The sequence below is a fragment of the Aythya marila genome, assembly GCF_965140915.1.
Source record: "Aythya marila genome assembly, chromosome: 5".
NCBI classification, from domain to species: domain Eukaryota; kingdom Metazoa; phylum Chordata; class Aves; order Anseriformes; family Anatidae; genus Aythya; species Aythya marila.
Genome location: NC_139046.1, coordinates 19,979,656 through 20,005,731, shown reverse-complemented (window position 1 = coordinate 20,005,731; position 26,076 = coordinate 19,979,656). Strand labels below are relative to the sequence as shown.

The 26,076-nt window shown below is 57.2% G+C and overlaps 2 protein-coding genes across 3 annotated transcripts in view; one reads left to right on the top strand and one right to left on the bottom strand.

The window, feature by feature from the left end:
* The window catches only part of KDM2A (lysine demethylase 2A), a 39,534-nt gene extending 13,551 nt beyond the window's left edge, over positions 1 to 25,983 (top strand). For both annotated transcript variants that reach the window (XM_082761089.1, XM_082761090.1), the window contains exons 4-22: positions 752 to 890; positions 2,100 to 2,178; positions 3,136 to 3,182; positions 3,561 to 3,739; positions 4,419 to 4,525; positions 5,098 to 5,191; positions 6,386 to 6,539; positions 8,454 to 8,569; positions 9,695 to 9,821; positions 10,887 to 11,302; positions 18,041 to 18,124; positions 19,133 to 19,399; positions 19,622 to 19,753; positions 19,831 to 19,920; positions 20,773 to 21,485; positions 22,548 to 22,711; positions 23,041 to 23,199; positions 23,352 to 23,567; positions 23,710 to 25,983. In XM_082761089.1, the coding sequence (XP_082617215.1) occupies positions 752 to 890; positions 2,100 to 2,178; positions 3,136 to 3,182; positions 3,561 to 3,739; positions 4,419 to 4,525; positions 5,098 to 5,191; positions 6,386 to 6,539; positions 8,454 to 8,569; positions 9,695 to 9,821; positions 10,887 to 11,302; positions 18,041 to 18,124; positions 19,133 to 19,399; positions 19,622 to 19,753; positions 19,831 to 19,920; positions 20,773 to 21,485; positions 22,548 to 22,711; positions 23,041 to 23,199; positions 23,352 to 23,567; positions 23,710 to 23,891 (3,465 nt within the window). In that variant the 3' untranslated portion in view covers positions 23,892 to 25,983. The remainder of the gene's footprint in view (positions 1 to 751; positions 891 to 2,099; positions 2,179 to 3,135; positions 3,183 to 3,560; positions 3,740 to 4,418; positions 4,526 to 5,097; positions 5,192 to 6,385; positions 6,540 to 8,453; positions 8,570 to 9,694; positions 9,822 to 10,886; positions 11,303 to 18,040; positions 18,125 to 19,132; positions 19,400 to 19,621; positions 19,754 to 19,830; positions 19,921 to 20,772; positions 21,486 to 22,547; positions 22,712 to 23,040; positions 23,200 to 23,351; positions 23,568 to 23,709) is intronic.
* LOC309878507 (L-lactate dehydrogenase A chain) overlaps positions 1 to 26,076 on the bottom strand; it is a 246,290-nt gene that overhangs the window by 213,480 nt on the left and 6,734 nt on the right. The window lies entirely within an intron of this gene.

Sequence of the window (26,076 nt, the reverse complement as noted above, 5' to 3'; positions counted from 1 at the left end):
TGGGGACAGTAATTTCTTCCAGATCCAGCTATCCTAGAGGAAGACGTCTGTCAGGAATCCCAGCACAGGCATACTTATCAGACCCTCTAAGAAGAGGGTTACTCCCCCAACCTGCTCCACCTCGCACGAGGGAATAAATCAAACTGCTGCACACAAGCATAGCCAAACTCGAGAATTGTCTGCAGCGTGAGCCCCTTCCTTTATTACTTGGCATTCTAGCAGAGATTTAAATTGACAAATGCCTTTACCTCCAGCGAAGAAAAATACTGACATACCTGCTTAAAAAAAATAAGAGGGAGAGTGGTTCTCTTTCCTTTGCCACAGTTAGACCGGCTCTCTCCCCTCTTCCCCTGTCTGTGTTAGCATTTAGGAGTGGATTACCTGTCTGCCACATGGCCCAACATGTGCAAGTCTGTTGATTATAGGAGAAGCAGATCTGCTGTTTCAGTGGTGTGTTTGGGATCCCAGACATGCACTGCCTGAATAGATCTGTGTGTCTGCTGAAAACTGATACCAACGCTGCTTGCTGAGCTAGAGAGCTTGGGAATAAGACAACACAGTGGCGTGGTGTCTCCTCTCTGGGAGCAGAAGTGTGTACACTTCCCAGAGACTGCCTGCTGCAGGGCAAGGGTCCCCAGGCTCCTGCCTGAGCTGCGTGGGGTTGATGTGAGCTTCTGGGACAGCTGGGGGAGGAAGCAAGCTGGTCACTCCTGGTCCATAGCTCATATTTTCTGGTCTGGTCTCTCCTCAGCGTGGCACGATGAGGCGGCGTTACGAGGACGACGGCATCTCTGATGATGAAATTGAAGGGAAGAGGACATTCGACCTCGAGGAAAAGCTTTCCACCAACAAGTTTAACTCCACCTTTGTCGTCTTCATGGAAGGCAAAGGTTTGTGTTGGGGCCGCAGCGTGTGCTACTGCTGTCTGTAACCAGACAGCTGTTGTGGTTAGTCACTTCTCCAGAGAGGCATGGCGTGTGAGATGACCTTTCCCCGAGCCTTCAGGAGAAAGCTAGCAGGGATCGCAGTTGGATGTACTCTTTGCCTCTGACTACACCCAGAGTCTTCCTGTCTGCCAACATGAAGGGCGGTTACAAGGCAATCGTGGTGATAATGAAATCCCTTCCCACCGTCCTGTGTTTTGCTGCCTTTTCCTTTCTACTCTTCACTAAAACTGTGGAAACTGGCTGCGGTTCACACGAGTTCTGTGCTTTCCTCTGCTGTGAACTGCTTTACTTGCATAACCCAAGTGGAGCAGAGGAGGCGGTAACATTTATGCCTGCTTCTCTGCAAGTCCTGCAGCGGTCCCCAAGAAGCTTGAAGGCAATGTGGAGCATGTTGGTGAAGGTTTGGCTCGAGCCTGCTAAGCCCTTGAGCCAGGAAAGCTGGTAACAGGGAGTATGCATGGGAAATGGCACGGAAGCTGCTCAGTCTGGAGAGCAGCGGGCTGTTCTGCAGTGCTGCGGGCTTGCTGGGACACATGGCAGGCAGGAGCGAGGGGTTTTGCCTGGGTCAGCACCTGTGATTGCAGCCACGTGCCTGCTGGATGCTTAACTCAAAGAGCCTGTGGGATCTCCCCGCTTTCTTTTCACCATCCACATGGCTCAGTGGGATGCCTTTTCATCGTGTAACCAGTGCTAGCCCTCATGAGGATTTACCATGAGAGTGAGCTCTTGCTCTGCTGTGAGCTTCTTGGGGAAGTGAGGACCAGAAAACCGTGCTGTTCCCCTGCCTGGCCCAGCCTGTTGGAGCAAGCTCTCCTCCTCCCCCTCCAGGGGGGGCCCCGTCTAAGGTCTGTCAGCAGCAAACACCGTGCTGCTTACAGAACTGCTGCAGAGGAGTTCCAGGATCTCTGCAGGACTGTAGAAATGACAAGGGACAGGGCTCTCTCACTGGCTAGCAGTGCCACAGAGATGTGAGGAGGTTTTCAGATCTCAACTGGACAGGGTCCTGAACAGTCTGAGCCAAGTCTGAAGTTAGTTTGCTGGGAGCAGAGTTGGACAAGAGATCACCAGAGATCCTGCCTAAACTCATGTTGTCTATAATGCTCTGTGGGAGTCTCTCCTAACATCTTCCCTCTTCTTTTCTCCCCACACCAGACTTCACAGTTGAATACATCCAGCGGGGTGGCCTGAGAGACCCTCTCATCTTCAGGAGCTCTGATGGCTTGGGGATAAAGTAAGTGTCAGGGTAAAGAGTGATGGCTGGGTGACTCCGGCCTGACTTCTTGCCTGTCTCAGTGTTTTTGGGGATCTGACTCTGGTAGCTGGGTCTGTGCTCTGTCGAGTTGATGTGACCGCATCCTGTCCGCATTGTTGTGGAGTGAGCAGAGGAAAGCATCTTCCAGCTCACATATCTTATTCTTGCTAGTCTGTTTGGGCTTAAAACGAGAGGACAGAATTGGCTGTAGGTGATCACAGTTCAAGTGAATGCCTGGCAGGTCCTATTACTGCTCTGATGCAATATCTAGCTTTGTTTTTTTGCCTAATAATATGGGCAAATATTATCAGATAGTCCAGCCAGTATTAGCAGCATTACTCTTAACCTCATTGACTGGCTATGAGAGGACGGGCAGTGCAGGATGTACTGTAATCTGCTGAATTAGCAAATTGTGCCAGGCTCAGACTTGGGAGGGTATGTGTTTAGTACTGAGGACTCCAGTGTGGGTGAAACTGGATTCTCTTGAGCTTTTGGTTATGTTTATGGGTCTAGAACAGCTTGAACAGATGCCTGCCCTTCCTGTTTGTGACAGTGGTGTTTGTGTGGATAAGTTAGAATGGTTGCGTTGTGTCAGTGAAATACACTGTTTCTCCTGATTTAACTATGTCCTTTACCTTTAAAGCTTTTAAAATGAGAGCTAGGATTTCTTAGCTCAAGGCCTGCTTACTCATTTACCAGCAGTCACTGTACTCTGGAGATGTTATATCCAATTCCCAAATCACTCCTGCTTCCCTAGCCGGAAGCTGGGCCCAGTGCTTCAGTCCAGACTTGTGCCCCCAGAGATATAGATGCATGATCCTTACCCATGTCTTCACCTACACCCAAGAGGCAGCGCGCCAATGTGGGGTTACAGCTGGGAATGGTCTGCAGCCAGAAGCACTTCATGATTTTTTTAGCAAGGTGTTTGTCCTGCAGGATGCCAGATCCGGACTTCAGCGTGAATGATGTGCGGCTGTGCGTCGGTAAGTGTCTGCTGTTGTTCGGGGACCACCACAGTGTGCCTGAGTTGCGCCCTGGGCAGACAGGGAGAAGTTGGGAGTCAGCGGGTGTATCAAAGCTAGAAGTCAGGTTTTGTGGCTCCCCCAGCATGTAGCTGGTTGAACATGAGCTGTCCTTTGCTAGTGGATCACAGCTCTTACCTGCTTGAGGAATCTAGTTTGACCTGAAGCAGTTTCTGTTTCAGTGTAGGAATGGAAGAAGATGAAGTTATGGGAGAGGCCAAGATGTCACACATGTGTGGGTGGGTTCTCTGAGGAAGGACCCGTGTCTCCTAGAGCGTCTCTTCTGGGTGGCCAGTTGTGCACAGAGCTGGTTCCAGTGACATCTGTCTGTTTTGGCAGGGAGCCGACGGATGGTGGATGTCATGGATGTGAACACGCAGAGGGACATCGAGATGTCTATGGCGCAGTGGGCACGCTACTACGAAACACCTGAGGCCGAGCGGGAGAAACTTTACAACGTCATCAGCCTGGAGTTCAGCCACACCAAGCTGGAGAACCTGGTGCAGAGACCTGCTACGGTCAGTATGGCTCTTCCTCCTGCAGGGATGTCCCTTCCCTTGTGCTTGTGGTTCTCTGCAGTCAAGGCGCTGCCTGATGCTTGAGTGCAGCAGGAGAGGAGCTGCTCTTAGCATCTATGGGCTCAGCCAGGGATGCCCCTGCCACACTCTGGAAGCTGCTGGAGCTGGTTCTGTGTTTGACTAGGATCCAGCAGCTGCAGCTGATCTCTGTGGGCTCTGTCTCCTGAAACTTAGCGAGTTGAAGCCCACCTTGGCAGATGCTGCCCAGCATGTGTTTTGTATAAGACCAGTGCATAGCGTTTCCTGGCTGACCCCTAGTAGAAGTGCAGCATCCTGGTACCATGCTTGGGATCTTGCTGCAGTGTTCGCTGCCTGTGTGAATTCAGAGGCTCACCAGAGTGAGAACAGCTGGTCCCAAATGCTCTATGTACAGCATTGCAGCAGTGGAACAGGAAAGGTTGCTGGGGTGTGCGGGAGCTAAAATGGGAGTATCATGGCCATTCAGGTAGCACCAGGCCCTCCTTCCCTTCGTTGGTCCTGTAGTTTGTCGGGGGCCTGCTCTGAAGTGGGTTTTCTGGCAATCTGTGCACAGCAGTGCAATGGTTTAGGCATGTCCATTGCAGGGGTACTGTGACCCCTTTTTTTAACCCTACTCATATTTCCCACCTTTCTGCCACAGGTGGATTTGATTGACTGGGTTGATAACATGTGGCCCAGGCACCTGAAGGAGAGTCAAACGGAGTCCACGAATGCTATCCTGGAGATGCAGTATCCGAAGGTGCAAAAGTAAGTGACTTGCTTTTCCTGCCTGCTGCCACTGGCACATCTCAGGATCTCGTGCAAGAAAACAGCCCAAGGGAGAAGCAGTTTGTTCCAAGGGGAAGCGGGAGAAATGTTCCCCCTGTTTATTTCAGTGGGTGATATCTGCAATTAGTTACTTAAGCCCTTGCCAAATGCTGTGCAGAAGGGCAGTCGTGTCACCTCCAGGAGCTTTCTGGACTTTGGGGAAATTGTTGGTGCTCACCACCTTGATGCATCTGGAGCTGTTGGAGCTGCTAGGTGTTGCCTGTCCAACCTGTAGGCCAGACCTGTGGCTTGGGGGTTTCTAGAGCTGCTCGGTATATGGGTACGGAAGCTCTCCTCTTGTCTGGACTAGATCTTTTTGAGGGGATTTGATAGAAATGTCAAGTGAGCTCTCCTGCAATCCATCACCTCCCTGCAACTGAAGTACTTAGCACTGCAGTGATTAGTTGCTGGCACTGCACTGAGCTATTGGCCTGGGTTTAGGCAGTCCATTCACTTTGAATACAATGGGTCACCTCCCACTTACACCTTATTGTTGTCTTGCTTTCCCCCAGGTACTGTCTGATGAGCGTCAAGGGCTGCTACACAGATTTCCACGTGGACTTCGGAGGTACTTCTGTGTGGTACCATATCCACCGAGGGGGAAAGGTACAGACTTCATCTGTGTGCAGCGTTTGCTCCGTGATGGGTGACTTCCAGTTAGAATTGTGCAGGGACATCTCTGCATGGGTGTTCCTCACCCAGTTACGTGTTTCACTGGTGTCTGGCTTGGAGGAAGTCCCTCTGGAAGGGAAACTGGGAAGGTGCCAGTCCTCCCACCTGCCCTGAGGCAGGGTGAATTGCACCTTAAGCTCCCCTTACAGGTGGGGTGTTGGTTCTGTTCTCTTAACTGTCAGAAACCAGATCTGTAGCAGTTCAGTGCGGTAACACAGAAGGGGCTGGCTAGCTAGCACAAGTCAGTCACTTGCTAGCACTTCAGTTGCCCTAGAGAGCACAGTCATGTTCAGAGAATGAAACGTAACCAACATCAAGTCCTTGCTGGGGGAACATCCCTTGTAATTGCTGTTGTGTGGATGTGCCCATTATCACAGATCTAGTCTAGGCTTTGGCATTACCACTGTAATAGCGTGGAGTGTATTTAAGAAGCTTGTATTTCTGAGAAAGGGCCTTGGACAGCCACTGTGGCAGGGAGCCCTTTCGCTTTTAACTGCTGAGAAGGAACTGTCCAGCTGGAGGGGCTCCCTCTGCAGTCAGTGAGGACAGATTTCTAGGATGAAGCTTGGACTACAAGGACAACTCCTGGGCAATTATTTCATCCCATCTTTCTCCACTGACTTAGTCTAGGTTCAGGGAAGGCAACAGGCTCTGCCCTACTTAAATAATCTGGGCTTTTCACCCACATCTTGCAAAGGAGATGCAAGGCTCCCCAGTGGTTCTGATAGTTTGTGGCTTCAGTGATTTTCCTCAAAAGATGGGCTAACAGTCTTTGAAGAGCCTATTTGGTGGATGGATACCTACTTGCCCACCTGTACAGCGTGGAGACAGACAAATGCAAATCTCTAGTTCAGTTGTCTCTGAATAACATGGTAGCGTTCAGAAAGGTGCAGGTAAACATATCATTCGTTTCCAAGTACTCTGGTGTCTTCAGTGGGTTTTGCATCTATCAACACTGTCTTTGTAAATAACACCTTACAGGACATCCCAGGCTCAGTCTAGATGTGATGCTTGGTGCATTAAGTTGGGAAGGCCCTTGTTCAGTGGCTTGCCCTCTCAGATGGGACAGCCGTTAGGTCAGTTGACAGGGGATTTCTGCTTACATATATGTATTTTCTTTGCTTGCAGATATTCTGGCTGATCCCTCCTACACCCCAGAACCTGGAGCTCTATGAAAACTGGCTTCTCTCAGGGAAGCAGGGTGACATTTTTCTTGGGGACAGAGTGTCAGAGTGCCAGCGCATCGAGCTCAAGCAGGGCTACACATTTGTCATCCCCTCAGGTACAGTAGGGTGGGCAGTTGCATCCTGGCTTTTGCCAGGGCTATGGCAAGAGGCTGAAACTCCTGGGACACGAGCAGAATCAGAACAGGCAGAACTTAGCTTTCTCCTTCATGAGTAACAGAGAGGGAGATGTTATGGGGCTCTGTCCACTTATTTGTTGGCTCCTGAACCATGGTTGACACAGCACTGTGGATTCCACTCAAGTGACCAGAAAACTCCATCTGGCTCACATCATGCTTGATGAATTACTAAAGGAGGCTTTCTCAGGGCCCATCATGCTGACATGCAGAGCAGCGCGTGTTGATGATAGAGGCTGGCCCAAACAGCACAGCTCCTCTACTTCCTGGCTCTCTTGTGAAATCTCTGCAGAGTTATTTTCAAGTTGTGAAGCAAGAAAGAGAGCCAGTGTGTGTGTTTAGGGAACAAGGTGACTGCTCTGGACATGAGGAAGGATGATGGCTATCTGGGGTACTGGAGACAGGAGAAATAGAAAATGTAGAGCTAGAAGTGGATGTTGGAAAATTCTGAAACCTGATAGGGAGCTGGGAAGTTGTAATGTGGAGAGACTTGCAGGTAACAGCAGAAGGCTTGAGCAAGGAGACTTTGAGGTTGGGAGTGGGAACGCTTTCAAAGCTCTGAGCTGAGGGGTCCAGGGAAAGAAGCAGAACACTGATCCTGGCTCCTTCCCTGAGAGATCCCTCCGTTGTGGTCATAGTTGGCTAAAGCAAGTTAAGGGAAATCTTTAGCCTAACTTGGTTAAGCAAGCAGAATGAATTGGAGGGCATCAACAATGTCTTGTTTGCACAATTAGTGCAGTGCTGTGCTAGAAAGCAGCAAAGCAGAAGCAATGAGGTGGGTGGAACAGCAGCCCAAACCGGGTTGTTCACAAGGACTGGCTCACAGCCTTTCAGGACCTGTGATTTGGACCTGGGATGTCTGTAAAATGTGCTTGCGCTAGGGAATATTCCCTTGTAAGTAGAAGGATTGTTGGACCCCTTTCAAAGCTTCTAATAAAACTGCTTCATAAAAACTTCTTCCATAAGGCTCTCTGATGGCAAAGAATGGTGTAACCTGCTGTTTCCTGCAGCGCAGGAATAAGCTGTGTTGCACACGCATGCTCCTGTAGCTTACAGCAGGACCAGGAGAAGAAAACACCAGGGATTGCACGAGTTACTCATTTGAGTCATGGTACCGTGAACTTCTTTTGAATTGAGTGGCCTTGCTCTAAGGAAAGCCGTGCTGGAATCTGCCAAATTTGGGCTTGTCTGAACTGCTTAGCCTTTAAAATAAGAGTTACTTTTTTATTGTTCTCTGAATTGTTCAACAAACTTTGGAAAACTTTTCTCCTCGCTGCTGGTGTTCTTAGGTCTAATGCAACAAGGAAGCAACTTTGCAGAGACGACAGGGTGACAAAAATCTACGGATAGGAGGTAGATACTGACACACTTACTACCATGGGAAGATGTGAGGCCAGGCCCACAGATGTATTTAAGTGCCTAAATACAAATCTGTCTTTAGCTCGTAAGTGGGTAAAGTGAGCTGAGTATTGAGTAACTCAGCAGTGATGCTTCAGGAGTGCGCATTGTGGTAACACAGCATCAGACCTTGAAGAGCTGGGATCTAGGTGGTCCCGTCCTTGCCTCCTGCTGCCACTTGTACTGGCTGATGTGTGTGGGGTCAGTAGCTTGTGTGTGTGTTAGCAGCTACCCTAGGTGTAGGAGTAGTTTAAGGCTGTATCTATCAGAGTAGACTTAGCTGAGTAGCATGGAAGAGGTTGTGCAGTTTGAGAGCCCTTCTCTGAAGATCACAGTTCATAAGAGATTGCAAAGGATTTGAATTAGCAGGGACACGCTTGAGAGCCTTTGTCCTGACCTCATTGCTCAGAAGGACTCTTCAAACTCTTTCTCCCCAAGGTTGGATCCATGCTGTGTACACTCCCATGGACACGTTGGTTTTTGGAGGCAACTTCTTGCACAGCTTCAACATCCCTATGCAGCTCCGGATCTACAGCATCGAAGACCGCACACGGGTAAGGAGAGCTGAGAGGATCTGGCCTCCCGGGATGGCAGGGAGGGTGCAGCCAGGAACAGCACAGGCAGGACACTTGCGTCTCCCCCCCTGACAAATTGCTCGAACTCCAGCTGTTCCTTCCTGCTGCCTTCAGTCTGACACTAGGAAACCTTGCAGGGAGCGTGGTGGGAATCTCCCCAGGCAAGGCAGCCAGGGAAGAAGGTGGCAGCAGCATGGTCATGGGAATGCATCCAGCAGACCTTGCCTCTTCCCATACCCAGTTGCCTTCTGCTCCTGTTTGGCATTGATCCTAGAGCTTGATGTGGTAAAAATGACTGAAGTGAAAGGCTTCCTGAGCTCTTGAGCCAAGAACACGGCTGACAAGTGGGTGCTTTCCTTTGCTCCTTGGGGAGGCGTGGGTTTTGCAGCCCTCAGTACCTGCAGAGAAGCCTCAGGATGCACCTGGGCTATGACAGACCCTTGGCCTCTCTGAAAAGGTTCAAGGTGCTGCAGCAGGCAGGAACTGTGGGTTAGCACTTGGATGCCAGGCCAATATTCAAAGGAACCAAGATGCAGGAGGATGGACTGTGTGCCTGCTCCACCCGGGGCCGTGTAGCCTCAGGAAGGTGCGAGGCAGGCAGCAGGGTCAGGGCCATCTGCCTCCATGTGAATTGCCAGCACTGATGGGACAGCCCTGGTGGCCCCACTGTCTAACAGAGCTGACAACTCCTCTTGCAATAGGCCATCCCTTTCTGTGTACGTGTACTGGCAGATGCTGTGCTGTGGCTTGGGAAGAGGGCTTGAACCTTTACCTTCAACTGAAACCTCTTGTGGCACCTGCTGTTGTCCTGTACTAGTGAGAAGGAGGCCTGGGGGGGGAAGCACAGCAAAGGGCTGCGACCCTAACAGACAAACAAAATGTTAATGGCTTGCAAGTGCCATTAACAGCAAGTACCTGCTCTCTGCTCTCCTTCCACAAGGAGAGTCACATCCTGCTGCCAGAAGCAGGAATGGTGCTGTTACACGTGTACGTGCATTTCCTGCCCCTCAGGAGGGGATCAGTCTGGTTCGAGGCAGCCAGAGTGGTTTCTGTGCAGCCCTGTGGAGAAGCCAGTCTGAACTGATCCCCTTCCCTCTTTTGCAGGTCCCGAACAAGTTTCGTTATCCCTTCTATTACGAGATGTGCTGGTATGTGCTGGAGCGCTACGTCTACTGTATCACCAGCCGCTCACACCTGACCAAGGACTTCCAGAAGGAATCGCTCAGCATGGGTGAGCCCCTGTTCTTTCCTCACACAGCCCTGCGGGCCCTGCCTGGCTCAGCCGTGTGTTAGGCAGGGAGGGTTATGTGGGAAGAGCAAGGGACTATCACTTCTTCAATTTCACAAGGTGGTTTCTTTGGGTATTTCCTCTCTTTTCCATGTCTGCTCTGCAGAACAGTCAGAGGGCGTTGCAGACTCAACAAAGGTTGTGTGGTTTTTTGTTGCTTTTTTTCTTTTGAGCAAGAAGTCAAAACTAGCCATATGACTGCTTCCTCCTTTGCCCTTGCAACAGGTTCCTTTCAGCTGTAAAACCAGGACGCAAGTTCCTGGCCTTGGCGGTACACACAAAGCCTTTAACAGAAGAGAGGGAGGACAGCAGCAGTAACCATTGTTTGCTGTGGGCTGCAGGGCTTTAAGGCTTTCTTGCTGATCAGGGCCTTCCTGCATGCAGAGTCTGGAGAGCTATGTCAAGGGGGTCTCTCGCAAAAGGATTATTTGGCTTTATAGCCAACGCAGACAGGGGCCATGCAGTGGTTCAAGAAATGATTTGTTACAGAGACCCTTCAGAGTGGGAGAGAGCTGGATTGCCTCCACCTGGGGGCTGTAAATACCCACTCCTGGGCACATCTCACAGCTAGAGCCCTTTGGCAATGTGGAGAAATCGCTCCCAGCTCCTGTCAGTGTTAGGGGAGGCTTCTTCATTATGCACAACCAGGCTCAGAGACCTCATGGCCATCCAGCAAGTCCACGTCCTCTGTTTCCCATCATGAAGGCAGGGCTGAGGTCTCAAGTCACTCCCAGGACCAGATGGCTGGAGATCCCTAAGCAAATCCAGCCAAATACAGCTCTAATGTCATTTTCCTGAGGCTTCCCGTGCCTGGCTTTTGACAAAACACTCTGGGAATGTGCAAGGGATTTAGCTATCCTTTACTAGCAGCTGTGTCCCCCATCCTTTCTCTGTCATGTCCCGTGTGTGTCTGTTGTTCTAGTGACTGGGGGGATTCCTCTAGAAACGAAATGTCTCCTGCGACTGAGTGACCGGCCACTGTGCTCTTCTCTCACTCTTTCATGGCAGATATGGAGCTGAGCTCCTCAGACTCAGTGAACATGGAGGAGGAGGAGGAGGAAGAGGAGGATGCAGCAGGGAAGGAACCCAGGCGACCAGTCACAAGGCGATCTGTTCTCACCAGCCCCGTAGCCAATGGTGCCAACGTGGACTACGATGAACTGGGCAGGAGCTGTCGGAGCAGCCTGACAGGTCTGAAGAAGAGCCCTTCCATGGACTCTTCCGACTCCAGCCGGGGCTCCCAAAACGGCCAGGCCTGGGACCCCCACGGCGGCAGCCCGCGCAAGAACAGGAGGGTGCACCTGACGCAGTTCGAGCTGGAGGGGCTGCGCTGCCTGGTGGACAAACTCGAGTCGCTCCCCCTGCACAAGAAGTGTGTTCCCACTGGCATCGAAGATGAGGACGCCCTCATTGCTGATGTCAAGGTATGTAGGCGTGAGGAAGCCACAAGTGCTGCCGTTCCTTGGGACTGCCAGGGTGTCCCCGCTTCCTGGTGGCATCGGAGGTGGAAAGGTGACCCTGGACTTACCCTGGTGCTGGCGTAGGGGTTGATGTGTCCGCAGGCTCACAGATCTCTTCCTCCACTACCTGAGGCTAATGTCACAGCAGCTGATGCTGAGGGACAGCCCTAGCTTGGATTTTGGGTTGGGATTAGCAGGAGCAACAACTGCTCTTGGCCAACATGGCCAAGAGTCCTCTGGGCCCTGCCTGTGTCCCTTACAGGTGTTAGTGCTTGTTCAGTGTGACTTATTTCCAGGTCTGGCTCAGGCCTCCTTAGGCTGCTGGATGCTGAGCCCTTTCCTTGCCCCAGGTGGATTTGGCCTTGTTTCTTAGGGTGCTTTGCAGGGTATGATCTTGGGTTCCGTGAGAACCTTTGTCCTGCTCTACAACCTGTGCTGACTCCATGAATCCCAGAATATCCCATGTTGGAGGGGACCCACAAGGATCATAGAGTCCGGCTCCTTGGTGTTTTAGCCCTTTCAGCACTAAGGTGGGAATTTCAGCCTTGTTCTACCTCAGAAATCCATTTTGGGTATGCAAGTCCATGGGGCCAGATGGGTCCTCCTGAGGGTACTGAGGGAGCTAATGGAATTGCTCGCCAAGCTGCTTTCCGTCACTTATCAGCAGTTCTGGCTATCCAGGGTGGCCCCAGTTGACTGGCAACTAGCAAATGTGATACCCACCTACAAGAAGGGCTGGAGGGAGGGTCTGGCCTGTCAGTCTGACCTCTTATGCTGGGGAAATTCATGGAGCAGCTTAGCTTGAGTACAGTCACATAACGCTTACAGGACACCCAGGTGATCAGGCCCAGTCAGCATGGGGTTATCAAAGGCAGGTCCTGCTTCACCAACCCAATCTCCTTCTACCACAAGGCGACGTGCTCAGTAGATGAGGGAAAGGCTGTGGATGTGGTCTATAGACTTCAGAAAGGCTTTTGACACCGTTTCTGAAGCATTTTCCTGAAGAACCTGGCTGTTCAAGGCCTAGACGGGAGTACACTTTGTGAGGTTTAAAACTGGCCGGGTGGCCAGGCCCAGAGGGTCGTGGCTCGGTGCTGGGTCCAGTTCTCTGTAATATCTTCCCCAATGATCAGACAAGGGGATCGCGTGCACCCTCAGCAAGCTGGCCAAGGACACCAAGGTGGGCAGGAGTGTTGATGTGCCTGAGGGCAGGAAGGCTCTGCAGAGGGACCTGGACAGGCTGGAGCGATGGGCCGAGGCCAACTGGACGAGGTTCAACAAGGCCAAGTGCCGCGTGGGGCACAACAACCCCATGCAAGGCTGCAGGCTGGGGGCAGAGTGGCTGGAAAGCTGCCTGGAGGGAAGGGAGCTGGGGGGATTGGTCGGCAGGTGGCTGAACAGGAGCCAGCGGTGTGCTCAGGTGGCCAAGAGGCCAACAGAGTCCGGGCTAGTGTCAGAAGTGGTGTGGCCAGCAGGGAGAGGGAAGTGATTGTCCCTCTGTACTCGGCCCTGGTGAGGCCACACCATGAGTACTGCTGGGCCCCCAACGTAAGAAGGACATGGATGTATTAGAATGAGTCCAGAGGAGAGCCCCATCCCTGGAAGTGGCTAAGGCCAGGCTGGGTGGGGCTTTGAGCATCCTGGTGTAGTGAGAGGTGTCCCTGCCCATGGTGGGGGGTTGGAATCAGATGATCTGTAAGGTCCTTTCCAATTTCCAACATAAACTGTTCTGTGATTGTGATTTTAGTCCCTCAAACCATGGTTACTTCCTGTTCCCTTCCTTGCTAATGGGGATCTGTTCAGCTGGCTGCCTGTACTGACAGCCATGGCTGTACCCTGGTCTGTGCTGTTGTTTCTATTTGCAGTCTACAGACTTTACAGGGCATTTGGTGAAACTGATGCTGTGCTGGGAGCAGCAGGGTGCAGCTCAGGGCCCTGGCGCCTGAGCCGTGCAGGCACCACTGGTGCCTGGCTGCAGCAGCAAGCATGGGTGCTGTTAGGGAGCTGCAGCTCTGTTCTCATGTGGGTTTTTCAAGCATGCTGTGCTGTGGCCTTGGGAGCACGCAGAGTGTTTCACCCTTGGACCCAGCAAGGGGAACTGGTGTATTGCGCCGTGTGTCTGAGGCGGAGCCTTCGAGGTTGTCAGAGCTGAGCTGGGTTTGGGACTTGTGCAGGGGAAGCTTCCCTGAGACCCACGGGCCCCGTGCCCAGCTGGCAGGTGAGCTGGGGGTGGAAGTCACTGCAGAGCTGCTCAGGCTCCCCTGAAGGCCTCGCTCCCTAATGCCAGCTGTCCTCTGGGTTCAAAAGCACGCTGAAGTGCAAGGGCTGGTCCCTCGGGACTGACAGCATCACAGGTCAAACCTGTTACAGGGTGCCCACATGGCACAAAAATCCTTAGTCATCAGCTGTTTGGGTCATGTTTCTCATGCAGATTCATGTACAACTCCCTCCTCTGACAACCTCAGCGCTCTCACGCGGTACCTGGGCAGTGTGAGCTCAGCCCTTCCTGCTGAGATGCCTGGCGGGTCTCATTCTGGTGCTCCTGCCCTCCTGTGCCACCCACGCTGCCATGGTGCAGGTGGGATCCCTCATGCTGCACCCTGGGCCTGGGTCTCTTCTGGTCTGGAGCTTGTCTGAATTCCTCTGCTGTGTCTCTTTATGCGCTGGTAGAGAGCTAGAGCCTAATCCAGTTTGAGTGCCTTAACTTGGAAACGGTCAGCAGCACCTCCCTGCATCCCCAGCATCTGAGCCTGCCTCTGGGGCCATCGTTCGGTAGCAGGTACTTGTACCCTTACATTCCCAGCAGAATTGATGGAGGGGAGCACAGAACCAAGGTGATTTTGGCACTTACCAACTTTGCTGCCATCGCTGGGTAGCTGCCTCCCAGTTAGAGAGATGCGTTGTGGACAGCTCCTGTGGCTCTTGGAGTACCTGGAGGTGGCACAAGGAACGTGGCTGCTCTGAGGCTAGGACAAAGCTGGAATCTGTCACCCGAAAGAGCAGGATGGGGCTGCTGAGAGCATCAGGCTGCAAGCTCTGGGCTTTTGCCACTGCCTCTTGTCCTGAACTCACGGTCATCACACACCTGTGTGCTGGGCCACATGAAGAACTGTGCTTCTGCATCCTGCCGTGAGCTGAGCCTGGAGCTGCAGCATAGTGGGACCTGACACTGTGTGCGACAAAGCTATGCTGCCAGCCAGAGGAACTGTCCATCCACTGAAACCCACCCCAGCCGAGGCTGCATCAGGCACTGCGAGTAGGAAGAAAAGCAGCACGTTGCCACCTCTACCTCCACCAGAACCTCCTAGCTTTGCCTGCCACGTCCCTTGGACTGCTCCTGGTAACACCAAGTTGCTGCCTTCTGCTCCTTCTGCTCTGCCGTGGCTTAAATGCGAGGGCCTGCAGAAATCAGTGACTTCTAGCACTGCCTCAGGAGCAGATCTGCTTTTGGGGAATGAAGTTGACACACAATCACCTTCTAGCACCGAGCCTTGCTGAAAAATCTCCTTGAGTTTGGTGATGTCTCCGTTCATGGCCTGGACTGGAGTCACTGGATCATTGGCAAAGAGGGGATGTGTGAGAGGTCTTACCACCTTCAGGCTGCTTCTGTCCATTGCTCCTGACCTAGCTTGGGGTGTGCTGCTTTCCCTCACTTAGATTTCAGGGAAGCAGGCTCCTTCTGCAGCTCAGCTGTCTCTGGAGTGGCTGGACTTGGTGCTGGCTGGCTGCGGGCAGGCTGAGTCCCTGCCTGAGCTCTTACCTTGCTGCAGTGCTGCCAAGCCCCGTGGCCTCAGGAACAGTCACAAACTGGCTGCATTTGGGTTCTGCCTGGCAGCACTGGAGCACCAGGCATTACAAAAATAAGTCTCTCTCCCAAAACTGAGGATCCTGTCTCCAGAATCTCTCCTTACAGCCTCTGGTCTGGCTTCCCACATACCTGGCTCAGTGTTGCACAGTCTTTCGGTATCAGAGACAACATCTCACTCTTCTGCCAGGTCTGTTCCTCCCATGGGTCACGTCTGTTCCCAAGACAGTTTGGTTTTCCATCTGCTTTTGTCAAAGAGAAGCAGTGAACATGGCAGCTTGCTGAAACCCAGAAGATGTAAAAAGTGCTGATGAGCAACCTTGGGAGGGGTGCGTGGTCTCGGGGCACTCCATGGGGAGTGTCTGCCCCATCCCTGCTTCGTGCAGGTGCTGGGAGGCTGAGAGGACTCGGTGAGGAACAGGGGCTGCTGCCACCAGGGCTGCACGGTGAAGGGTCAGGGTGGCCGGTGAGCTGTGGTGGGAAGGCAGTGCTGGCCCCGCTCCTGCCTGCAGGTGAGATGAGATGAAAGCACAGCGTGAAGCATGCATGGGCTGCTTTGAAATGCGTGGGTATGGCTTTCAGGGCAGAGTTGGCAGTTCTCATGGAGCTAGCTGGGCCCGAGTCCCTGCTGTCCTGCCCGAGCAGAGGTGACCTCTGCGTGCCATTCCCTGTGCTTGACTTTGGCGGTGCCCTGGGCCCCGCACCCTGCCTTGGAGCACGGCTCCGGAGGTGGAGGCAGCGCAGGCAGCGGGGTTAGGTCCGTGCACAACTTGTTCCTTGGGCTGTTCGGGGCCGGGATGGATGAGAGCCGGAGGTGCTTGCAGGTGACAACGAGGTGTGGGAGCGGTGCTTTCGGGGGGCTCGCTTTATGTAAAAGCTTCCTCCACTTTAATCGCGGGGGGCTGGAGCGAAGCGGGGGGCTCTGCTGGGGCTGCCGAGGGGGGACCTCGCTGCACCCAGCGGGGGCTCGTCCCCCTCTAGCGGCGAGGTCGGCGGTGCCTTTGGGACTCCGGCAGCTCCCAAACTTAGCCGCTGCGCGTCGGGGGGTGGGGGGGGATGCGGGCACGGCCCCCCTCTTCGGGGAGCTCTCTCCCGGGGCACCTCCAGCACGGGACGCGCAGAAGCGCCCCGGAGGAGACAAAAGAAGGGCTCCGGGGGGGGGTTGCCCACGAGCGGGGCTCCGGCTCGGCCCGGCCCAGCCCGGGGGGGGCCGCCCCGTTCCTCCGGTTGCGGTGGCGGCGGGCGGGGGGGGGCCGCGCCGCCGGGGCCCCTGCGCCAATCCGCGCGGCGCCGCCGCCGAGCCGGCCCCTCCCGGCGCTGCAGCAGAACGGCTCTGCCCTCTCGGCTCGCTCCTTCTCTCTCTCCTGCCATCTTCCCGTTGCAAAGCATTGCTGGGAACCGCATGTGGGTGACGCAGCAGCATTGTTTCGGGCTCAGGAAGCTGCCGCCGCTGCCCCAGGGCTCGGGAGGAGCACGCGGCCGGCGGGGCGGCTGCCGGAGCCGGGGAGGAGCCGGGGGGGCTCGGGGCGGGGGGCGCGGCCGCGCTCCCGGCCATGTCCCTGAGGAGCCGGGGGCCGGAGCGGGGCCGCACGCTCTGAGCCGGGCCCCGGCGGGGGCCGGGGGGAGAGGGGGGGGCGGCCCCGAAGCTCGCGGCGCAGGCACCGAAACAAAGAGGGCTCGGCAAACTTCGCCCCGGAGTCGCGGCAGCCCCAGAGGCGCAAGGTCAGGCAGCTGGCACGGCTCGCGGGCTGGGGAGGGGACGCGGGGCTCTGCGACCCGGGGATCCCCAGCTTCCCCTCGCCCCCCCCCCACCCACCCCCGGTGTCCCGGGCTGGCTCCTGGACTCACCTCTCCCCTCCCCGTCCCCCGGGCGTGCTGGCTGCCACCCAGCTCTCCTGGCCGGGGCGGTGCGCGGCATGGCACGGCGTGCTCGGAAGGTCCCCTCCCTACTGCCTGCCCCCGGGGGGGTTGAGGCGACCCGCACCCGTCCTGGCTTCCATCCATCTGCAGCCCGAGGACCCTGGCACCCCCAATGAGTGACCCCCCCCCCTTCCCTCCCCACCAGTTTGGAGCGTGCCTGAGCCCCCGCTGGGCCCCAGGCACGGGGAGACTGCGGTTCCCTGCGCACACGTGTGCGCGCGCACCCTGGGTCCCCGACCTCTCCTTCCAGCCCGTGTTCAGGGCCGGCTGGCTGGGAGGCGGAAGGTCTGCAGGCAGCGTGCTGGGGAGCTGGGGGAGGCCGCAGCTTCCTGCCACCCCCAGAGCAGGGCGGGGGACGCGGTGCTGGAGCCAGCCCCAGTGTGTGGCCAGCTCCCGGGGACACCCGGCCACACGCAGCCCCGTGCAGGGATGCCGGCAGGAGGCTGCCGCTCACGTAGCCATGGTGACACCGAGTAAATAAAGCACCTTTTGCAGCGGGTGGGCTCGGTGGGGAGGGGGCTGCAGGCAGGGGGCCTGCAGAGGCAGCGCGTCCAGCTGCCAATGCCACCGGGGAGCCGCTCCCGGGCTCGCACCAGGCTGCAGAGGGCTGCCGGGGGCACAGCAGCTGCGGGGGGCAGCGAGGGACCCGCTCGCTTCCTCCCCCGTGAATCCTGCTGGATTGCAAGAGCTCGGCGCTCTCTCCCAGCCACCACGCAGCGCGGGGCCTCGGGGCTGAAATGCAGTTGATGAAAGCATTCGTGCACGTCGACTCGACAGAGCTTGTCTGTAATGTGGGGAGGGCTCACTGCTCACGGCTGTGGGTGGAAGAGGGTTCCTTCCGTACCGTGTTTGAAGCACGCTGGCCTTGGCATCCGGTCAGAGCCTGCCTGGCTGACAGGAGCATTGTTTTGCTCTGCTCACACCTGTCCTTTTTGTCTCTTTTTCTTTCCCCCTCCCACCCTCCCTCTCCCCATCAGCTGCTGCTAGAAGAATACGCAAACAGCGACCCCAAACTGGCACTTACAGGCGTCCCCATCGTCCAGTGGCCCAAGAGAGATAAGGTAAGAGCTGCAAGGAGAGACAGGGGTGGCTGTTGCTGGAGGGTACCACGTGCAGTTTGGCCTGTTACCTGCTGTGCAGCTGGGGTGCAGTGGTGCAACCTCTGCGCCTCCCTCGGGAGCCCGTGGGCAGTGGGGGAGCGCAGCAGGGCGCAGGGTTCAGCTGCCTCTGCAGCCCTGTGGGCAGAGCTGTGTGCTCGCAGCTGCAGAGGTCTCCAGCTGCACTGGTGCTGGGGGCAGCCCCGGCTGCTCTGCATTCTGTAGCTGTGCTCAGAGGGGCTGGAGTTTGGTGTTTTTGGGGGGTGGTTGCTGGAGGGACCTTGCACTGAAGCTCTCAGTTTGCTGAGGGCGGCCTGGATGGCGTTTCAGGGGACAGCATCGCTGTTGTGTTGCCTGAGAGGTGAAGGGTGAGGTGTGGGTGTGAAATCAGCAGCTCCCCTGCCTGCTTGGCGGGCAGGCTGGCCCCTCACTGCTAGGTGGGTGTGTGCCAGGGCTTGTGCCCCCATCAGCACACTGCCCGTGCTGCAGTGCATCGCAGACAGCTTTTCTGGAGATATTTCCATGCTTTGGGTGCAGCATTCAAATGCTTGGCATACCCACAGCTCTGTCCTTGCGCTGGCCTTTTGGGTGTACGTGATGTCACAGCCGTTCCCAGGAGGATGCCACAGCCAGCAGTGAGTTTGCTGCTGGGACGCAGCGGGGCAGATGTCTGCTGAGGAGCTGCGCCTTCCCGCCTGTGCCCTGAACAGGCACTGGTTGCTCTCAGCACACCTTGGGCTGGCAGCAGGGGTGACGGGAGCACCACTTGCAGAGCTGAGCCCCATCCCCGTGAGGCTGGCAGAGGAACCTGGCTGCAGAGACAGGACGAGCTCTCTGTCCACGGGGAAGCGAGGGAGCGGGGTTGCTCCCTGCATGCGACTGGAGGTCACAGAGGGCAAAACCAGAAGCTTGCAGGTCCGAACAGAGTGCCGCCATCCGCCCTTCTCATGCTTCTCTCTTTTCTGTTACCAGCTAAAGCTGCAGGCACGGCTGAGGGTCCGTCTGCCCACCATCCCCATCACCAAGCCTCACACCATGAAGCCAACGCCCCGCCCGACCCCCGTCAGGCCCACCGTCTCTCCCATCGTGTCGGGTGCCCGGCGGAGGCGCGTGCGGTGCCGGAAATGCAAGGCCTGCATGCAAGGCGAGTGTGGCATGTGCCACTACTGCAGGGACATGAAGAAGTTTGGCGGGCCTGGTCGCATGAAGCAGTCCTGCGTCCTCCGGCAGTGCTTAGCGGTGAGTCTGTAGCCTGATCCTTTTCTCCAGAGGCCGCCGCAGCCTGGCAGCAGCTCTGCGGGGCTGGTCAGGGAGAGGGTGGTGGCCAAGTTTGATTCCTGGGGAGAAGTTGGCCCCTTCCCTATTGTTTGGGTGGTGAGGGAAGGGAGGAAAAGGTAGAGGAGGAGGAGGGGGGGAGGCTATCCTTCCTTGCCCTGGTATCACCCCTGCTTTCCTTTGTAGCCCAGGCTGCCTCACTCGGTCACGTGTGCACTTTGTGGGGAGGTGGATCAGAATGAGGACTCGCAGGACTTCGAGAAGAAGCTCATGGAGTGCTGCATCTGCAACGAGATTGTTCACCCTGGCTGCTTGCAGGCGAGTAGCACGTGTGCCTGGGCTGAGCGGGGCTGGGCTGCGGGGAAGGGCGCTGCTGATTGTGCTCTGCTTTGCAGATGGATGGAGAAGGACTGCTCAACGACGAGCTCCCCAACTGCTGGGAATGTCCCAAATGCTACCAGGGTGACGACGCGGAGAAGGGCCAGGTAGGAGGCGAGCAGTGCCGGGGTAGGGGAGGTCAGGCCGTGCATCGTCCATCTCACTGCATCCTGCCGTGGGTAGGCAGGACTCGGGCCCTCGGGAGCAGAGCGGTGGCTCCGGAGGTGCACAGGCAGGCTTGTGGGGTGGGCTGGAGGCTAGCAGGCACCAGCCCCAACCAGGGGATACCAGCTGGGCAGCAGCAAGGCCATTCAGTAGTGACCTGCAGGGGTGGGTACACTGCTGCAGCACATCTCTGGGGCCTGCAGTGGGGCAAGCTGACAGCCCCTGCTCTGTCTGCGGGTCCTAGAGAGCTCATCAGCGCACCAAGGCCAGGTTCCCACAGAAGCAGCGAGGTTGGCTGGGTCCTTCGGCCAGACGGCGAGTGGGCTGCCTGCAGTGGCAGCAGTCCCGCTGGCACCTGCCAGCACTGCCCAGGAGGCCAGCCTACGGTCACCACGTCCCCCGTAGGACTGTGTCCACCACCGCAGATGGAAGCGGTGCAGCCAAGGCAAGCCAGGCTGGGGGAGGCTGCAGCACCTTCACGTTCTGGGTGATGCGCGTGCTGGGGGTGCACATCTGAGTGGCTCCTGGGTCCCCCGGCACTTCAGGTGGGCACGATGAGCACCTCTTGTCCCAGTGTCTTGTGCTGAGCTGTGACCGGGGAGTCTCTGCTGCAGGAGGTAGGGGATTGATTGTTAGGCACAGAGCGGAGGCCACCCCAACCTCGGAGGACACTGCTGCTGCAAGGGGTGGAGATGTTGGTTGCTGGTGTGAGTGGAAGAGGAGAGCAGGCGTGTTCCCCAGGTGCAGTGTGGCCCCACCCCTGCTAACTTGCCACCCGTCCCGCTTCCCTGCAGAAGCGCAAGGTAGAGGAGAGCGACGATGACACGGCGCAAGCCAAGGTGCTGCGGCCCCTGCGGAGCTGCGAGGAGCCCCTCACCCCTCCACCCAACTCGCCCACCCCCATGCTGCAGCTGATCCACGACCCGGCGTCCCCACGAGGCATGGTGACGCGTTCGTCCCCCGGGGCCGGCCCCAGCGACCACCACAGCGCCAGCAGGGACGAGCGCTTCAAGCGGCGGCAGCTGCTGCGGCTCCAGGCCACCGAGCGAACCATGGTGCGGGAGAAGGAGAACAACCCCAGCGGCAAGAAGGAGCTGTCGGAGGTGGAGAAGGCCAAGCTGCACGGCTCCTACCTCACCGTGACGCTCCAGCGCCCCACCAAAGACGTCCACGGCACTTCTATTGTCCCCAAGCTGCAAGCCATCACGGCCTCCTCCGCCAACCTGCAGCACTCTCCCCGCGTGGTCATGCGCCACGCGCCAGCCAGGATGCCCCCCCGGGGCGGTGGGGAGGACGAGCTGGCTGCCGAGGAAGAGGAGGAGGAGGACGATGAAGACGACGAGAACGCGGAGGAGGGGGGGGTGGCCCGCCTCAACGGCAGAGGGGGCCGGGCGCAGGAGGGCGAGGAGAGCTGGATGCAGCGCGAGGTCTGGATGTCCGTCTTCCGCTACCTCACTCGCAGGGAGCTCTGCGAGTGCATGCGGGTGTGCAAGACCTGGTACAAGTGGTGAGTGTGGGGGCACAACGGGCAGGGGCAGCGCCGCCTGGACCGCTCGTGTCCTGATCCTAACAGGCAGCCGGAGAGAGGAAGCGCGGTGGCATCCTGCTCCCTGCGCTGCTGGTGCCTCCCTCCCCTCCCCTCCCCTCCCCTCCCCATCTCTGGTTTTTGCCAGGCAGCATCACCCTTGGGCCCTGTGGCAGCCCTGCTGCCCCTTCCACGTGTGCGTTGGTCTTGGCTGCCCCCCTCTAGCGCCTTCCTCCTGTCCCATCCGTCAGAAGATGGCCGCAGGGTGTCCCCTGTGTCCCCCACGGTGTCCTGGCGAGGTGTTAATGCCCTCTCCTCTCCCACCGCCCTGCGTGCTCCTTGCCCTTCCCGGCCCCACAGCGCAGGCTGAGGCAGAGATGGGTTTGCTGCCTGGAAGCGCCTCGGGGGGCGCAGGCCTGAAGACAATGCTGGCAGTGGGACAGCTGTGGATGGAGGGCTTGGGAACAGATGGGGATGGGGAACCGGGAGGCTTCTAACTGCTGAGAGTGGGAATGGCTCGGTGGGAAGGGGCTGTCCCGCTTTGATCAGCGGGCATGGTGTGCCCTGGCAGCTGGAGGAGGGCGTCCCCTCCCCTGCCGCCGGTGTGGCAGCTCTAGAGGCAGGGAATGCACTGGGTCCTCAGGCTCCTGGGAGAGGGGAATAGTTTGTGCCACATCCAAGCTCTCTTGTGGCTCTTGGTGAAGCAGAGAGCATTGCCAAGGCCATGGGGTGGGACCAGGCTGAGCATTTTGCCTGCTGGGAGCAGGGAGGCTGAAGATATTTGCCCCAGCAGGGGAGCACCCCGGGGGGAGCAAGCAGGCTGGCAGCTGCCATATGGAGTCTTGTTACGTGGCAGCAAAATGCTGCTGGGGCTGTTCCGGGCATCCCTGGGTGGCCACACATCCCCACCCGTCTGGGGAGCCCTGACAAATTGGGAAGAACGGCTTTGTGCTGCAGCCAGGGCTGTGCCAGGGCCGGGGTCCTCCCGGATTTATGGCCTCTCCCACCACAGCGCTCAACTCCCAACCTTGTGCTCGTCCCCAGGTGCTGTGACAAGAGATTGTGGACAAAGATAGATTTGAGCAGGTGCAAGTCCATCACCCCCCAGGCACTGAGCGGCATCATCAAAAGACAGCCAGTCAGCCTTGACCTCAGCTGGACCAATATCTCCAAAAAACAGCTCACGTGGCTTGTCAACAGGCTGCCAGGTGAGTGTGGGCCAACGAGGGGTCCCTCGCCCCTGCTGCCAGCCGGCGCTGAGGCTTCCCAACAGCCAGACCACGCTGAGAGGTGGGCTCTGCAACCCTGGCACCCGCCGCTGGGAGAACCCCTGCGTGTCTGGATCCTGTCGCCTGGGGAGCAGCCGATAGGGATGTGGTTTCCTGTGGCTGTTCAAACTGCTCCTGCATGGAGCGTGGCTCCACGTCCCACCCCAGGCAGGGAGGGAGCCGCTTCCTCCTGCGCCTGGAGAAAGGGCGGTGGCTTGAGATACCTCAGAGCGGGCAGAGCCCGGCTGACTTGTTGCCTCTCCCGGCAGGCTTGAAAGACCTCATCTTGGCGGGCTGTTCCTGGTCTGCAGTCTGTGCTCTCAGTACCTCCAGCTGCCCCCTTCTCAGGACCCTCGATCTTCGGTGGGCAGTAGGAATCAAGGACCCTCAGATCCGGGACTTGCTCACGCCTCCAACAGACAAACCCAGTAAGCTGCTGCCGCGGGGCAGGGGCGAGCGAGCCGGAGAAGGGTGACGCGCTCGGGCACGGGGCAGGGAGGCAGTGCTGGATCTGGAGCGTCCCAGCCCAGCAGGGCAGAGCTCTGCGCGTCCGTGCTCAGCTTCTCCCCTCCCTTTGCAGGTCAGGACAATCGCAGCAAACTCCGCAACATGATCGACTTCCGGCTCGCCGGCCTGGACATCACCGACGCCACGCTGCGGCTGATCATCCGCCACATGCCCCTGCTCTCCCGCCTCGACCTCAGCCACTGCAACCACCTTACAGACCAGTCGGCCAACCTCCTCACGGCCGTGGGTTCTTCCACGCGCAACTCCCTCACCGAGCTCAACATGGCAGGTGGGTACACGGGGCTGGGGGCAGCCTGGCTGCCTGGGCTCGGCATCGCAAAGTGGCTTCTTCCTCCCCAACCTGACGTGGGAGCTCAGGGCCGGGTTCACGGAGGCATCGCAGCTCAGCTTTCCTCTCCTCTCCCCCACAGGCTGCAATAAGCTGACGGATCAGGCCTTGCTGTACCTGCGCCGCATCTCCAACGTCACCCTAATTGACCTGCGAGGTTGCAAACAGATCACCCGCAAAGCCTGTGAGCACTTCATCTCGGACCTGTCCATCAACAGCCTCTACTGCCTGTCCGATGAGAAGCTGATCCAAAAAATCAGCTAGAGACCCTCCCCCAGGCAGACTGAGGAGAAGGATAAGAGCCCAACCCACCCCTCTTGGAGAGCCGCTCCTCCACATCCCCACCTTGCCCTCTGTGTCCTGCTGTTGCCTCCCACCTGACTTGGCAGGCAGGGCCGCTGCTGGCCTCGCTCCACCGTCCTTCCTCCTTCTCCCCCTGGGACTTCCACCGATGAAGATGTCCCGCCAGGCTGGCCAGTACCAGAGGAGGAACGGGCAAATGGCAGGGAGCCTCGGCGTGGAGGCTGGCCGCTCTTAAGGTGGAGGTTGTCACAGAGATCTCTGTGCAGAGAAACGGGGCCCCCTCTTCCCCCTGCTTTTCCCCTCCTCCCTGCCATCTCCTTGCCTTGAAACACTTGTCACTTCCCTGGTAGCACAAAGCTCGAGGGTCAAGGTCTCTCCAAGGAAGAGGGAGCGGAGCTGGAACAAACCCTCCCTGTCTGTGCCACCACCAGCTCGTTGCTCGCCCTGCTCTCTCAGCCCCACTAATTACGGTTTTCCTTGTCTGACTGCGGGGGCTGTGATCGAGTTCCCCTCCTTCTCCCCCCACTCTTGTGCGTCCGGGTGGCTCTTTTGGTGTCAAGGGCAGGAGCTCTGCAGCCAGGGGCTGGCAGCTTCTCCAGCCACGGGGCTGGAAGCAGAGGCTCTACGGGCCGTTCTCCCCCTGCCCCAGGGGGTGAGGCCGGGGACAGCGCTTCCACGCTGGGGCGGTGGCAGCTTTTTTGGAGCACCGCGTGTCCCGAGGCAGCCCCGCGCTGGGGCCGGGCACTGGCTGGGAGCAGGGGAGAAACAACAGGTACATCAGAGCTCAGGGAGGACCCAGAGCAGCAGCTGAGGGTGAGTGAGCACATTGGGGGGGACAGGAGCTGCCTCCTCTTCCTCCCCAGCTCCCTGCGCGTGGCCCAGACTCACGAAGCACTCTGGGGCCGCACCAGCCAGAGGGGCGACAGCTGCTCTGTCTGCCCAGGGCATTTCAGCCTGGGACTGAACTGGCACAAACGCCCCGTTGCATTGTCCTCTCCTTTCCCCCACCCCATTTTAGCTGCCGTTTTTCCTTTGCAATGAATGGTTGGTCCAAAGAACCTCTCTCTCGGGCAGCAGAGAGCTTTTTGCACTTTAAAAAAAAAAAAAAAAAAAAAAGAAAAAAAAAAAGAAAAAAAAACACCACGAAAAAAAAAAAAAGAAAAAAAAATCCAAAAAAAAAAAAAAAAAGCAAGAGGTGGAAAAAAAAAAAAAAAAAAAAGGTTGGAATCTTCTTTTGGGTCACTATTTTCTTTCCCTCCCTGCCCTGCCTGTGCCTGGACGTTCCCCATCTCCCCGGTGCCTGGCTGCCTCCCCCCTTGCGGCGTGCGCGGCCGGCACAAGGCAGCCCCCGTGTGCCTCCGCTCCCCAGCCCTGAGGAGCGCCGAGGGGTAGGGATGGGGCAGAAGCAATAAGGGAGGAGAAGCAGCCACGGCTGGGCCCCGGCCCCGCTCCCTGGCCGGCGGCTGGAGGGGGACACGGCGGTGGCTGCCAGGGGACGGGGGGGGGGCTTCGAGCAGAAAGCGGCCCGGGCGAGAGGAGGACGGGGGGAGCCGGCACCCGGCGGGGACCTCTCCCCCGACGCTCTCCTTGGCGGTGGCTCCCGTGAAAAGACAGCGGAAGAATCAAAGTTTTTCTTTTTTCCTTTGGATTGGGTTTTTTGAGTTTTGCCGTGAGGAGGGAGAGAGGTGGGGCCGAGCTGACAAGGAGCTGGGGGCGGCGCGGGGAGCCCCGGCTGCAGGGACTCCAGCCCTCACCCCGGCCCCCCTGGCGGGCGAGAATCCACAAGGAAGAAAAAGAGAGAATTATATATATAAAATCACTTAGTGATTTAAAACCAACCCAGACTGCTCCCTAAAGACAAGTCCTGCAAGAAAAGTCACTATTGTTTAAGGATTTGGTTGTGTTTTTGTTCTGTTTCAGTCCCCTCCCTCTTCCCCCCTCCCCCCCACCCCCGGAGAAATATTGTAAATATATATTTTTTGTTGGCGATTTAGAGTCCATCTCTGATGTTTGTGCTTTAAAATTAAATGTAAGCATTAAGGGTAAAAGCAAACCCGGTCTCGCGCTCTCTCCGTTGGCACGGTTCGGGCTGGGGGGGCCGGGCTGGGGGGGGGGGGGGAGCCAGCTGGCCTTTTATTTTTCTTGT